This window comes from Chenopodium album, chromosome 25 (assembly GCF_948465745.1).
Source record: "Chenopodium album chromosome 25, dcCheAlbu1.1, whole genome shotgun sequence".
Taxonomy (NCBI): Eukaryota; Viridiplantae; Streptophyta; class Magnoliopsida; order Caryophyllales; family Amaranthaceae; genus Chenopodium; species Chenopodium album.
In genome coordinates, this window is record NC_137858.1 from 10,945,037 (window position 1) to 10,961,234 (window position 16,198).

The 16,198-nt window shown below is 36.4% G+C and overlaps 2 protein-coding genes across 2 annotated transcripts; one reads left to right on the forward strand and one right to left on the reverse strand.

Moving 5' to 3' along the window:
- The first annotated feature begins 122 nt into the window (after positions 1 to 122).
- Positions 123 to 6,728, forward strand: LOC145614231 (uncharacterized). The gene is made up of 9 exons (XM_081669250.1): positions 123 to 381; positions 1,227 to 1,338; positions 2,069 to 2,259; positions 2,366 to 2,460; positions 2,534 to 2,935; positions 3,235 to 3,343; positions 4,918 to 5,563; positions 5,753 to 5,879; positions 6,436 to 6,728. The coding sequence occupies exons 1-8, from the start codon at positions 247 to 249 to the stop codon at positions 5,872 to 5,874; spliced, it is 1,812 nt and encodes a 603-aa protein (XP_081525376.1). The 5' UTR covers positions 123 to 246; the 3' UTR covers positions 5,875 to 5,879; positions 6,436 to 6,728.
- Positions 6,729 to 8,613: 1,885 nt separating this feature from the next.
- On the reverse strand, positions 8,614 to 15,838 carry LOC145613646 (uncharacterized). The gene is made up of 5 exons (XM_081668736.1): positions 15,814 to 15,838; positions 9,553 to 9,629; positions 9,343 to 9,390; positions 9,137 to 9,256; positions 8,614 to 8,979 (listed from the first exon to the last, which is right to left on the reverse strand). Exons 1-5 carry the CDS (start codon positions 15,836 to 15,838, stop codon positions 8,902 to 8,904), a joined length of 348 nt encoding a protein of 115 aa, XP_081524862.1. The 3' UTR covers positions 8,614 to 8,901.
- Between the last annotated feature and the right edge of the window lie 360 nt (positions 15,839 to 16,198).

Genomic DNA, 16,198 nt, shown 5'->3' on the forward strand with positions numbered 1-16,198 from the left:
TATATTCAAATTATTACGGAACAGAAGGAGTAATATTACCGAACATCCAACAACACATGGGCTTTCAAGTTTCAACCAATTAAAGCCTATGTTATCTCATCTACCATTTTGCCCCCGTGAGCAACCATCTCACGAACTCGTATAAATTGGGCAAAACACCAACTTCTAGAAAATTCGGGCACCTTTGAAAAGCTTTGAACCCAAACTACCGACATCGCCGGAAAACTGAGTTGAAGTGCGTGAAAAATGTTCAAGAAGGCCGTCGAAGCGAAGTCATTGCAAAGATTATCAGGCGCTGATAAGAAAAAGTTGCGAAGAAGCGTCAAAGAAAAGTTCTCCCGTGCTTCTGATGCTGATCTTGATGTCCTTCTTCCTCCTAAGGTAGCTTAATTCCATATTCCCATTTTACCCAATTGTTATGTTATGAATTTATTCTTAAATTGGTTGAGTTTATAAGTTTTGATTGATGTATATCATGTATTGTTAATATTGCCTGTTCAATTGTATGAATATCATTTGTTGTTTTGTATATTAATTTGTATTGATTTGTGATTGTTTTTGTGGTGGAATTAGTGTTAAATTGATTCATAGGGCTGGTTTTAGGGTGAAATCATGCACAAAATTGGTGCTGAATTGTTATTGAGCTGAGGTCTTTGTTTTTTTTTTTTTTTTTTTTTTTTTTTTTTTTTTTTTTTTGTGTTTATTTGTAGTTGCTGGTTAAAAATTTGTATCCGGTGTTGTAATGGGTTAAAAAGTTTGCACGGTATTCGTACACCCGGGTGTAAAGTTACAACATTTCACTTTTTTTGTGCCTTGGTGCTCTATATATGAGCATACCGGGAGGCGATATGTTGGATGGAATTTGTAAAAAGTTTGATGCTATAATGTATGAAGGGCTGACTAAAATTTGTGCAAACTTTATGTTTCTGAACATTCTATGAAAAGAGCTTGAGTTGCCCGTGAAGGAGGACAGTGAAACTGCCACCTAGCTTCAATAATGTCTGGTTCTGCAAGGAGTTTCTTTTGTCTAATATATGGGACGAGTGGACGACTCACGTGTATCTTGAATTATGGGTTCTCAATTAAAACTGTTGTGTTATATGAGTGTATTTTGATTTGTGGATTGATCTTTGGTTTCGGTGTTTAGTTGTTGAGTGGGGATGTCAATAAGGAAGTCTCTTACTCTGCATCTGCTGTTGTACTAATTGGTTATGTTTAATGTTTAGGGGGAGATCACTTTGGCAAAGTTTCAAAATCGAGTCCTTGTGTATGGTGTAGAAGGTGGCTTTCCCATGTTTTTTGATGCTGATGGAAGAGGTTCGGATTTATATCCAACAGGTAAAACTTATTCTGTTGTTTGGCATCATACATCTAATTTAGTAATTTGTGTTTCATTATATGCTTACTGGTACAGCTCCCTTTTCTTTGTAAACTTTTGCTTCTAATGACTTCGTATATTACACTTAAAGATACAAATATAAAGACAAAGTTAGTACTTCAAATAGTTCTACTAATGTTTGAGTATTGGGACATCTTTACTATGTGAGATTCCTAATGTTAGTGTTTTCTGTCTCTTGGTTGCTTCCTTTTTTCCACTGTAAATAATAGTACTATTATATTATGGAAGTGGTGGCTTGCCTCTAAGATCCTAGATGGAATGTGGGCCTTTAGTTATAAGATTCAGGGAGTAGTTTCTGTTCTGCATTTTCTTGGCCATGACCTTTCTTGGCTTCAAGCCTTTACCTGACTTTGATACTTCAAAGTTGCATTCAGTTATGCTAACTACGAATGAGATAGAATGTAAAGTTAAGTCACTGTGCTGCATAGTATAATTATATTTACACTTCTCCGTTAATTATGCGCATGGTTGGTTTCTTCTGAACTCTAGTTGGGCACTAAGATTTTTCTTGCTTTGATGGTTCAGTATAGTTTACACATAATTTTTTCTACGTCCAACTATTGAATGGGGAAACCAACTCTTCTCCTCTCTTCCTTTTCAGTAGAGGAATCATAATGTCCTTGTAATGAGCATATTTGCTGACCTTATCTTCACACTCAATTGTAACAGTTTATGCTCTCTGGAAGGTCCCTGACCTCCTTCCTGCTTTCATGCTAAAGGGGGGAGAGGTCTCTCGATTTATAATTGGAGGGGCGGATTTGATGTTCCCTGGTATTTGTATACCACCAGAAGGCTTTCCATCATTTGTTGCTGGTGAGGCATGGTCAGTAAAGGTTCCCGGCAATCCTGCTCCTATTGCGGTAAGCACTTGGAAAACAATTTTTTTTTTTTTTTGGTGACAATTTTGAGGCGCTGATTAAAATCTCCTACGAATTTCAATTTACATAAATTATCTTATAATTTCAGGTTGGCGCAACTACTATGAGTAGTGCTGAAGTGCTGAAAGCTGGCCTACGTGGAAAGGCTTTAAGAATAACACACTATTATCGTGATTATCTATGGTAAGTGTAATAGTTGCTTAAATCTTCAATCCAAGCTTATTGATCTCTAATTGCTGGACACCTTGTTTTTCAGGGAATCAGTTGAAGGTCGTTTTGTGCCAAATGCTGGTTTTTTTGAAGATGCAGTCTTCCCTGATCCTTCTTTCACGGCTTCTCATTTATGTGAAGGCGATGGTTCTGTTGATAAAAATAGTGACAATGAAGAAGCAATGGATCCAGATGTTGTGAATAATGTTTCCTCAGAACATGATCCTGCTTCATCCTCTCACTTGGATAATAATAATGATTATATTTCTGAACAAGTTGCTGAAGAGTTGAGTGGCTTGACGACAGTGGAGAATGATGCAGTGCAAAGTGAGAACCAGCAATCTCTATCGACAGAAGATGTGGATATGCTGTTGGACAGATGTCTACTGCAAGCTTTGCATACGACAGTGAAGGATAAGGATCTTCCAATGCCAGGAAGTACTCTATGGTAAGGCAAATATTGTTATGGTGACATCTATGTTCAAATTGCCAAAATTGAATGACCTTATGTGGAATATACAGGGTGGGGGAGCTTTAGTTTATCTTTTCGTGTCTTGTTAGACTCTCATTCTCTTTGTTTAGAAGATTGTCTGGTTATTGATCATAGTCCTATAACTGGACTTGTGGCATATTGTGTACTAGTGATTTTTTCTTCTTTTCTCCCATTGACATTTTTTTTTTCCTGAAAGGACAGGTCTTATATTGTACTATATCAGTTTTATAACAGTCTCTTTACTTATGACCCAGGGCAAATCATGTTTTACCGTGTAGACCATCTGGCATTACTCTTGATATCAAAAAGTCATCTTTCAAAAAGTTGTCAAAATGGTTGCAATCTAAAGCGTCTGCTGGAGTGGTAGTCTCTCTGTCTCTCTCTCTCTCCATCTGTGTGTGTGTCTGTGTGTGGCTAACTCAAGTACAAGGGATTTGAATATCGTCTTCTGCTATGGCTTTGTTTTGAGTTCCCATTCTCTTGATATATATTATATACAGCTCTATGGCTTTGTTTTGAGTTCCATTCTCTTGAAATATACAGCTTGTTGGACAATTTCGAGATATCCTTGTAGTTACAACTAAATTAATGTTAGAAGAGGTGAAATAAAAGCGATTGTTTTAAATTCTTTCACGATCCTTTATATAAAGCTCCTAGACCCCATATTTAGTTGGCCGCCAAAGCACACTTAGGCCACCTTGTAAGCCAGACCTAAATTCTCCTATGACTTGGTCTTGAACTCTTGATCACAACTTCACTACTCATTAGGTGATCCTTCTTATCGCCATTTCCTCTTTACCCGGAGCAAGAGAATTCTGTTATAATATTCATATGATTCTATTGGATAGAGTGAAACTGGATCAAGTGAGAAAATATGCTCCCTTGTGAGTTGTGTCTGTCTACTACTGTAGATTCTTGCTATCACTAGTCATAGGAACTTGTATGAGAAGGTTTTAAGATGTTCCATAAAGTATCTCATTTGAGTGACCATTACAAAAATCATGTAACTAATAATCAGTTGCAAGTATTACCGCATTAGTAACAAAATTAAGGGGCATTTTTGGCAACTGCATTAGTTTTGAGTCACTGATAAAAGTTGAAATGATCTGTAGGTTGGTAGGGCACTCATAAATTCTGCTAGAGAATCTTTGTAAGATGAACCTGGCAAATAGGCTGGTAACTAGTTAGGTCAGTTTTGTCTTGGTAATTTTAGGTTCATGTCATACCAATTTTTATTTTTGTGTTTTTTTCCCTTCCTTTTGTCGTCCGGTATTTTTTCCTGACAAAGTTTTTATCCACAAAACTAGTTGCACTTCATAAAATGATTAGAAGATTAAGGCCTATGGATAGTAAACATCTTAAACTTGAGAATGAAATATGTGTAGTTGAGCAAATTTTGAAAGAGTTCTATTTTCCACCTTTTGAGTTAGGTGACTTTTTTCAAGGTCTGTTTCAAGGCTTTTCACTGAATAAATGCACCATGAAATTGCAAATAACATTTTAGGCATTGCTGTTAAGAACTTTCATCGATCTCTTTACTTTCTCACGCCCCAATCAGTCAGCTGATAAATGGTCAGAGACTGGATCAGATTTTCCCTTTACCTCAAATGATCTTTCTACAAGTTTTAAGCTCTTCAAAGTGGTGAGTAAGAATATTGTTTGTGCAATTTCTTCCCCTGCTCACACATCCAAACAGAAGCTTTATACCATTACCTTGCCAAACTGGTCAGAGAAATTTAGGAAAAAACCAATATTGATCATTCCAAGCTTCTATCAATCTATCATTGATTTTCTCCCCGCTTGGTAGATTTTTATGTCGTTGTATGACTCTTGTTATATCCATTTTCTTGAATCTACTTTGGCATGTAGCTCCTCATGATCTACTTTTGTATGCTTATTGTTTATGAGTTGATTGTTTATTTTCATATGGTGCACAGATTACAGTAAAAGAGGATAAACATAAAAAGGAAGTGGTGCTTTTTTCTGTTAATCGGAACCATGCAGATTACAAATCCTTCAAACCTGAAAAAAGGCAACCTGATAAGGTTGAGGAAAGCAGTGAACAGGCTGCTGCTGACTCTCAATCACATAAATTATTGGAGATAGAGGAGGTCTATAAGCCAAGCATTCACGTCAATGCTATATTTACTGCTGTTGGAGCTGATACTGGAGCAATTTTTACTGCATCAGAGGCTGCTAATGTTGTGTTTGCATATGTCGAGAAGGAGAATCTCGTAAAGCCTACAAACAAAGCAATGGTGATATTAGATGCTACACTGTGTGATGCTTTGTTCAAGGGAGCTATTAAAAAAGGAACAGCGTACCCAACTGAAATTCATAAGAAGGATTTAGGGACAACATTTTTGAGTCGAATGCAAGCCCATCACAAAGTGACTAGAGGAGGTGACTCTGTGATCAGGAAAGGTGCTGTTAAACCAATACACATCTTGACAGAGAGACGACAAGGGAACAAGAAAATGACTAAGCTATCTGGTTTTGAAATTTTTCTGATGGATGCTGAATCATTGGCATCAGAGCTGCAGAAAAAGTTTGCATGCAGTACCACAGTGGCTGAATTACCTGGTAACTTGTCTTTGCATATAATTATGTTTTTCGTTCAATAAACTGCATTACTGGACACTTTCTTGATATTTTGTATGAGCTAAGATATGTGGCCGTGTGGGTGATGGTGTATTGCTCTTTTCTGGAGAAAATTGGGCTCTTTTCATCTAGCTCTTAATACTCTTTGCGTCTGATTTATGAATATTCCAGGTAAGAAAGGACATGAAGTTCTGGTTCAGGGTGGTGTTATTGATCATCTTGCAAAACATTTGATGGATCAATATGGCGTGCCGAAGAGATACATTGAAGTTCTTGATAAAACCAGGAGGTGATTGAGGTCAGTTTCTCATTTGTACAGAATTGCTTATAATGACAGATTTTGCCAGTATCAATGTTTTGTAATCTGTGTATCTGGCATTGCATAGTTCATGATAGGGAGAGGAACTTGCCAGACAATGTTTTGACTTTAAAGACCTCCGTGGAAGGTTCATAGACCAAACTTTCCAAATAAAACCAACCCTTCATAGGGTTACTAAATTGAAAATTTGACTGCTCAAAAATTTCTATTTATCCCTTTATATTTGGTTGGATCTATTGTGTAGTTATATCTGATTTTATTTTTCTGACAGACTTTAGAATTATTACTTTCAATTGCATGTGTAAAACCAACATTCTACCTTTGCTTTAGAGAGTGGTCAGTCTGGTCACAATCAATGGGTAGCAATATCTTTAACATCATGCATTTCCATGACGCCAGATCACCAGGGTGCTGTAGTTTGGGGAGGTAGTTAGAGATGGTTATATACCTGGCGTATCACTGTTATATGTTGCTCTGGACCTTTCTGTCTTTCTGAGGAGTTTATACATTAGTTTGATGATGTGTTGCGTTTCAGGTTGGAGAGTCCATGGCCTGAAGAAGAATCCTATTTTCTTCAATAATACGAGTATGAAGGAAGCAGTGTGTTTTCTTTTTTGTGGGATAGCTGTGTATTCCAAAATGTATATCATCATTGGATAATAACTCAAAAAATTTTGTTAGGGATTTGACAAAGTTGAGGTCGTTGGCATCTTGTGTATATTGATGAGATATTTCAGTGAAAAAGTTTCTTATCTTGTGTTCTTGAAGAAAAATTAGCAAAAGATTATAAGCTGGCACTCTTAAGAAACTCGACACCTAGCTCTAAACTGAAGTAGTGAAGTACTATGTTTTTGTTTCGAGTTGAATGAACATTGCGTTTGCCTTTGTTAAAAGAGGGGAAAAAAATTTATAGTTGAATGACATTATCTAATAGTGTCAAGCAAAACTCTCGGCAAAGTTAGCAATTAAGCTTATTCGATTTTATGTGAAACAAATCTAACTTTTAAAGTGAAAAGCAGTTGAAATTACAGCACAAGCAGGGAATAAAGGTATTGGCAAAAGTGAAGAAAGCCACCATGACAGATTGACAGGGATGGAACAACATTCTCTCTGCATACTTGCATTCTATACTGCAAAGAAAACTTCCAGGCTTCCAGCTAGTTAATGAGAGGCTAAGATGGACGCGGTGCGCGAATTTGCTTTAGTAGAGATGGCACACTGCTATTTGCATAGAAGCCGGCATGTATGCAGGAGATCCTTGGGGAGGGGGTGGAGGACGAGTTTTTTTTTTTTAAAAAACCGTTTAATGATATGAAACACTGGTGTGAATGCCATGGGTGAAGTTAATTAAAGAGCCATAAGATTTGGTGTAAGAAAGAGGCAATACTATCAGAGATTCAGAGGCAAATTTACATTATTAAATTGGTGGGACATTAACTATTTTTTTTTTTTTTTTTTTTTTTGGCAAGTCTTATTAATAAAAGACCCTTACACCCCCACTACATCTGGTATGTACTTCCAGTTTGTGGGATTGGACTCGACACTAGACGACTTACAACATTGAAACACAGAGTTAGACACATAATAATGACTCGACGTCGTGGACATAGAATTACAATAAAAACTACTTAAAGACGCAGATTTCTTTCTTGGGTGGCTTGGGGAGTCAAACTTCCTCTTCTTACCAATTTGGGACCTGCAAACATAAGCAAAATTAGCAAGGGAAATTCGGGGGTTGGGAATCTCCCTATGAATAGGTGTCGTCGGTCTGCTTGTCTTCCTTCTTCTCTTATCCTTCTGGTGAATTGAAATGCTTCTTCTTCCTGTTTTCTGGCTCTTTCTCATATTGATCTTGGTTGCGGAAGGAACTCTGAGTCTACTGGTGGCCGAGGTGATAGGATTAGTGGAAAAATCGTTTTTTGTGAAGGAGTAAGTTCCTCCTCCTCCACTCGAGCTATCAACTTCTGAGGTTACAGTTGAACCTACTTCCGAACAATAATCCTCCTCCTTTGAACACACCCCATCATGCACCTCTTCTTGATCTCTCTTGCTTTTTTCCAGGCTTACACTAAAACTGCTTGTAGGTTTCTCTTTTGGGTGATTCACTGCCTTCACAACCAGGTAAGATCCCAACCTCACATTATAGTAATGGATAAGTTTTCCTTGAGCCATCATTTCGTAATCCTTTTTGGAGATCGATATAAGGAACCCTGCCTCCTATGTCGGTTTCGAAACTGATATTTGGGCTCCGCATGATCGGCACTCAGGCCATACTTCAAAGAATCGTTCGCAACTTCGCATGATTCACACTAACTAATTGTTATTTTTATATATTTTATGTTTTATAATATTTTATCTTCTATTTTTGTTGCAATCGTACATTTTATAGAATGGTAACATACGTGCCACCCTAGCCCCTTATTAAATCCGCCTATTCATACTCGAGTTACAAACTTATCCTTCATTGTTGCCACAACAAACCAAGGAACTCCAAACAGCCCAAATTAGCAAGCTTTTATAGTTCAGAATATAAAGAGGTATGCTGCATTAGTTTTACTGATGGACAATAATCAAGTCCACTGGAAACGCACAGAAATAGTAAATTCAGCTTTTATATCAAAAATATTAATACAATATTTGTATCATGTAACAAGAGACTGAAAATCCCAAGACCAATCTGTTAAAAACAGCTCTGGGATTCTGAAATCGGCTTTTAAAAACATTACAGAGTACAATATTTACTACAACGATTGAACGACTAATAAGGGCATCATTGGCTAACTGGTTATCTGAAAATCTGAAATCATACATCATGTAATCCGACTGTGCGCAGTATTTAAGCTCAACATTTTATAATTTCATACAAAAGCATGAAAGTTTCCTGCAATGTTTAACTGGCAAGCATACCAACGAGGCTGAAACCATAACTCGATAGTATCTGATGATGACTTGCGAAATTCATTCACAGTTGATGTCAATGAGACAATGACTCAATAGTACATTATTCCCCCATATCACAAAGGCCCATTTCCACCTTGTATTCTCCTCTGCATGAACACTGGATAACATGTGAAATTCCCTAAAAAATACAATAAATAAGTGATCAATACTATTAAGTAGAATCAGTACCTTGATACTTGATCATGCCATCTTTTTTCAGTACATAAAAATTAAAAGAAAACTATAATTTAGCAAAAATGCAACTGCAGAGAAGCTAAAGGCATTTTGACATGTACCCTTAGTTTTTCGAGTTGGTTCTGCAAACTCTGCATGTAGTCCATCTCCCCATTTTTCTCAGACAAGAGAGCCTTGTGTTCCTCTTCCAGAGTAATCACTTCTGTGGCACTTAACTCTGGCTGTAATTGAAATCGACATAAGGAATAAACTTAACACCAAACCCGTGGGAGGAGAGGGTGGGAAGTGGAGAAAGTAGGTACATTACCTTGAGGTTATTTATTTCAGTCTTTAATTGCTCGATGGATTGCTTTAACTGAGACATCAGAATAGGTATAAAGCATCAGTGAGACCAACCAAGCCTGATGGCACTGTTTTATAAAGGAACTAAATGACTGGTAAGTTGAGCACACACTTCAAATTCTATATCTAAAATTGAATTTAAGAAAATGCACAAATCTATAATAGTGAAGCCAACCTCACTGTTATCTGAAACCAGTTTGGTTTTTGCAGAGGTAACTTCTGAAGGAGTTATGTCTTCGTCGTGTGCAATTACTAGATATATAATTGGATCAAATTATGGAGATAATTAAGTCCGGACATTTGGGTCGTCGTTTTGCCATAGCTAGAGGTACTTACGATCTTTGGACTAGTAAAATAGGCCAAAGCCCAATTGGACGGATCCTATAAGGTCACACAAAGGGGCTAGATCGAGCATTAGAGGACGAGGCCCATCATGGGCCTCATCTCTCTAGGTGGCCGGCCATATGGGGCTTTGAGAGGCTATTGGGCTTCGTGCCCTAGTCTAATTATAATGAGATTATAAATAGACTAGGTGCCTAGGTTTGCACGTGAGAAGGAATTAACTGATCATTTAGATCAAACCCTAATTAGCAAACACGAAACCAACCTCTCTCATACTCCCTCTCTCACGGCTCTCTCCTCCTCCCGGCGCACGGTGGTGTCTCGTGGTGGTGGTGGTTCGTGCGATGGTCGGTTGTCCGAAAAGGTGGTGATCGCGGTTTTCCTCAATCACTCGACCAATCTAGTATTGGTGGACGGCTCGTTCGAATCTCGTGGACTAAGTAGAGGAGCAACACTTGGGGCTCTATTCTCTCCCTGATTTGCCTGTCGAATAGCTTCGTGGAATTCACGCTTCAAAGGTATGATTATGTGTCTTGTGTGTTATGCATGTGATTCTTGGGATTAGGTACTTTATTGAATATGATTCATATATGTTATATCCGCTGCGTAGTACCTATAAACTCCTACAGTGGTATCAGTTAGCCTCTTGCATTAACGCGCTAGATCATAATAATACGATTATTTGATGTCCACGTTAATTTTATAATCAATTAAGAGGGAGAAATTAATTTAATTATGGTTCAATTATTATATTTAATGTGATTAAACTTTTGGAATCGGTTAAATATGATTTAATTATGCTCAAATAGCCATAAAGAGGACCGAATTATGCCTAATATTTTCGAAAATTTCGAAAACCCTAACCCTATATTTCGAAAATTTCAAGCCCTAAAATATGATTTTTGTGCTTGACTTTGGTTTTATTCGATTTGTTTTATGTTTCATAATTTTAATTGGTTTGATTCATGCATAAAAATGTTTTATGTATGATCATAGATTTAATTTTAAACGTTAAAATTAAATTGGGATTAATTTTATGATGAACCCTATTTTAAAATTGAATATGATTTAATTTTAATCTTATGGACTAATTTAATTTAATTAGGATAAATGTTATTTTAATTAAATTAAAACACAAAAAAAAAATTTAAGGTCGGCAACCGCGGCTGGGTGGCGCAGCCACGGCGGCTGCCGACCAGGTGGCGTCCAAGAGGGAGGGGAAGGGAGGGCGGTGGTCTAGGGTGGCTGTGGGCAGCAGCGTGCAACCGTTGCACGGCTGCTGCCGCGGCTGCCAGCTTGGGGTGCTGCTGCCTTGCGCGGCAGTGGCTGCTGCAAGGCAGCCAGCCACCGTGGCTAGCCTTGGCTGGCCACGCACGGTGGCCTGCACCCCAGCAGTAGCAGCTGCCACGCTGCTGCCCTTTGCGGCAGTGGCTGCTGTCACGGCAGCCAGCCACCGTGGCTAGCTTCGGCTAGCCAACCACGGTGGCCGGCGTTTGGTGGTTGCGGAATTTCAAAAAAAAAAAAAAAAAAAAAATCTGTTTTATAAAAATTTATTTCAGGATAATTACGAATTATTTTGGGATAAAATCGGTTTTATTTTGGATAAGTTAAAATATTTTCAAAATATGATCTTTTATTTTAAAAGATAAAGTTGGTTTTATTTGGATAAAATCTTTTTTGTTTTAGGATAAAATCAAATATTCAAAAGTTGTTATATTTGATATTATCCATATTTAGTTTGTTATTTTGATAATTATCCTAAATTAAAGTGGTTAATTAAGGATAAGATTGATGAGGATATTCTGAGCATATTCCAAAAGGATAATAATTGATTTAAATAATGTGATTATCCCATAATTAGATTAGGATGTAATTGATTTTAAAATTATTTGATTGGCTAGTAATTAGGATAGAATCTCCTAAATTAGTTAGGATAATCATGGAAGATTAAATATGATTTTATCTTTCTAGATTAAAATATGATTTGATTCTATCTCATGACTAAATTAAATATATGATATTTTATAAACCGTCATGAATAATATATGATATTATCTAATTATGATTAAAATATAAGATATTTTAGGAAATGCGTTGACTTTATTATGAACATTCGATGTTGTAGTTTAGACAAGCATGTTGAGTGATTTATTATATGGCACTTTTCTAATATATGATATTATGTTGCTATATATAGACTAGTATGGCCCATAGATTCTTAAATACGATATGCGTATCGTGATGTATTTTTGTAATCTAAATACGGTCTGCGTACCGTTGAGTATTTTCATAACTTTTATTTAATGTAAATAGAATAGTTATTTAAATGGTGTTAGCCCAAAAGAAGCCCATGAAGTGAAGGCCCAAAGGAGCAAGGTGGATGAAGATCCATGATGATTCAAGTGGGAGCATTTTATTTCTAGTTTTCCTAGGACTAAGGGGCCATACTATGTCTTATTTTATTGCATTAGAAGATTATGCATGTTTAGGTTTATTTATGTTGTTTGATGATGCGCTAGAGTTCACTAAATAATCACAACATAATAAATCTAGATCCCAGCAATATTGATGCAGCTTTTCCAATTAAAAACCCGATGAAAACCTTGATCGTTTGTGGTGGGTCGGCCTCAGCAGAGCATCATAATATATCTTGGGGAAGTGGGGGTAGATCACGTTCTACACTTTTAATTGGTTATATTCAACAAGGTTACCTAAAGATCAGTTTAGAACCTTGAAGCTAAGGGTAATAATTAAACATGTGATGGTTAATTATTCAACCAAGAATTACAAGAGTTGTAATCAGTAAAGAGTTTACTCACCTTGAAAATGTAATGGTTGATGGCAGGGCCTCAGTCCGGTCAATTATTGCACAAATAAAGGATCTTGGAATCACTTAAAATTCAATTGGGATCATTTAATTATTGAATAAAGTGTTTTAAAGTTACCAAATAAATGTTTTTATGGTACTTTAATTTATTAAACATAATTTTAAACTTTGCCTTATTTTGACATAGATGGGTAGCCGTAATAACAATGACAACAACGTTTACAATTTGCGACCATTCCTTGAAAAGGATAGGTTGACAGGGGAAAACTTTTCCAACTGGGAAAGAATGCTAAGGCTTGTTCTGAAATCTGAGGGTAAGGAGGATATCATTGATACCCCATTACCAGGACCTCTGCCAGAAAATCCAACTACGGCAGATATCAAGAAGCACAAGGAAGCTCATGATAGAGCTATGCCTATCACTTGCTTAATGATTGCTACCATGGAACCTAGTCTTCAAAAGCGTTTTGAGGACCTGGATGCCTATTCAATCATGGAAGAGCTCAAAGTTTTGTTTAAGAAACAAGCTAGAGTTGAAAGGTATGAGCTTCATCGTGAGATTATGGATTGTAGAATGGAGAAGGGTGCCACAGTTCATGATCATGTTTTCAAAATGATCGGCCTAATTCAAAGTATGGAGAAACTGGGGTACCCAATTAGTGATGATTTGGCAACAGACATCATTCTCCATTCACTTCCAGAAAGTTTCAACCAGTTTATCATGAACTTTAACATGACTGCGAATGCAAAGACTATGAGTCAATTGCATGCAATGCTGGTTAGTGCTGAGAAACAAATCCCTAAGGAACCTAAGAAGGAAGTTCTTATGATTCAAAAGGGAAAGGGGTTCAAGAAGAAGGGGCAAAAGGCTAGTGCCAAGAGCAAAGGCAAGCAAGTTGCCAAGGCTCCTGAAAAGCCTAAGGCGAATCCAAAACCCAAAGTTGCAAGTGAGAGTGAATGCTTTTACTGCAAGAAGAAGGGGCATTGGAAACGCAATTGCCAGAAATACCTTGATTTCCTCAAGAAGAAGAATGGAGCATCAACCTCAGGTATTAAGTTATAATCATTTTAACTTTCACTAAGGTATGTGATACCAAGTTGCAGTGCTTAACATTATGATGTTGCACAGGAACTGCAAGCAAGTGAAGCTAGCATGGAGATGGAGCTTGAAGGTGCACTAGGAGTATTTGAGTGGCCAGAGATAGCTTCATAGTTTTAATTTCTGATTAGTTTATCATGACATTTAGAACTATTTCCAGTTTTTGATGAGACAATATTTCGGTTTTCTTGTTTTGAATAACTGATTTGTTTTACTTGGCTTGGACAAATGTTGATCCATGACCAAGGTAATAAATTGTTTTCATTTTGCTAGATATGAGTTAATTTTATTTATGACATTGATATATGTAGATCACAAAAGTAAATTTAGATGATTCAAAGCAAACATACTTATAACAAAGTAAAGTTAGGTCACATAAACCATTTGCACATCCAAAGTTATGGATGGACTCTTACTCTTATATGATTATGAATCACTTAAGAATTAGAAGTCATGCTTGATAAGGTATAATGACCAAGTTACCTTTTAGTTGAAAGGGTAAAAGAGCTAAAATGACCTTTTGGAACACAAACATATGATGTGTGTGTACCATAAGTTCAAGATATAGCAAAAGGATTTAACTATTTCATTGCTCTTATTAACGATTTAAGTAAATATGTCGATAGTTACTTAATGAAATAAAAGTTGGAATCATTGAAATGTTCAAAATTCCAAAAATGAAATGTAAAATCAAGTTTGAGATAAACAATTTAGCACCACAATATGATTGTTGTAATAAATATTTAACTCAAAACAAATGATCATCTAAAGGAATTGTTAAATTTGTTCACAATCCAGGAACATTACAATTAAATTGTATGTATAAAATAGGAATCAAACTTTGCTTGTCATGGTTCGATCCAAGATTTAATGATTTACAAATATCGTTTTGAGGATATGCATTAGAACAACAACAATTGCGAATATACTAAACAGAAACTTCACCAAAGCAGTAGAAAGACTGGAAATGTTCCAAAGTAATCTTTTCTAAACAGGATTGAGGGAATATGAAATTTATGTAAAATGTTTACAAAGATGACATAATAGACCCTAAATCAGAGGTATTATTCCTACAATCGCGTAAAACAAAATGTTTGTTGCTCGCGATAGTGTCTTTATAGCAAGAAATGTCTTCCTACAAAGCCAAGTGGGAGTAAAGTTAGATCTCGATGAGATTCGAGACGAGCAACAAAGGGATGTAGATAACACTACATCAGAGACGAATGCGCATGAAATCAGCTAATTTGAACAAACATGTGTCGAAGCAAGCTAATTCAACTAGCGAGACTTCTATCGTCCTACTAGAATGAAAGGCTTCAATGAGTTGAAGAGAATAATTCTATTGTCGCTCACACCTATCGTAGGTTACTTAGGATTAAAACAAACAGTTTGTTGGAATTCTATTATAAGGTGGATTCTAAAATTTTCCTATTGAAATGGTTGGAATCCATACCTACAAGCAAGCTTTGGACAAGTGCCAACTCAGGAAATGGCTTAAGGCCAAGAAATCCAGAATGGACTCCATGTCTGTAAAGATGTGCTAGTCCATGATAGTCTTACAAATAGGGTTAAACCTATTAGTCATGTAAGCCTATTCGGATTATTTCTAGTTATGGAAATCAAAATCACCTTCATGAAATGTTCTTGATGGATGGCATGTATATGATACAACCTAAGATTTTGAATTCCAGAAATTCCTAGAAAGTTTTGCAAACTTCAGAAATTCATTTATGGATTGAAGTAAGCATTAAGGAGTTGAAATATTCATTAGGAAATCAAACAGTTTGATTACCTTGGAAGAATGAAAAGAAATCTTGTAGAAACAAGAAGTTTAGTGGGAGCAATTGGTCTTCTTAGTCTAGTATGTAGTTGACATACAGTTCATATGAAACGATATATCAATGCTTGAATAAGTCAAGCAATGGTTAGAAAGATTGTTTCTATATGGGAGACTTAGGAGATGTTGAGTACATATTGGGAATCAAAATCCACAAAGTGAATCTTGAAGGATGACTGGGCCTAATCAAGAGACTTATGTTGATAAGGTTCTTGACGAGTTCAAGATGCAAGATTCTAAGAGAGGATCTCTTCCCATGTTTCATGGTTTTACACTCAGTAAAACTCAGTGCCTTAAAAGCTAGTTGAGTTGAGTTGTAAAGGGAGTGGACCTAATACTTTTGCAAAAGGGACCATTACATGTACCATGAAATGTACAAAGCAAGTTGTTACATATGACTTGTGCATATGTAGCAAGTTTCAAGCAAATACAGAATAAGCATACGGAAAGTTACCAAGAACAAATCCTTGAGTACTTGAGAAGCACTAAAGGAATTTGTCTAGTTTATGGTGTTAAAGGTAAACAAGTTTGTCAAAAGTTTTACGAATGCAAGTTCTTTCCAAACTGGCAAGATGACTCTAGATTTTGATCTAGACGCACAATTTTGTCAGTATGGAGAAGTACAGTGAGCTTGAAAAGTTCAAAGCAGAGCACTATTGCATGCTCAATGTCAGAATATGTGTATTAAGCTATAGTCGGATAGTTTTAGAGGAAGT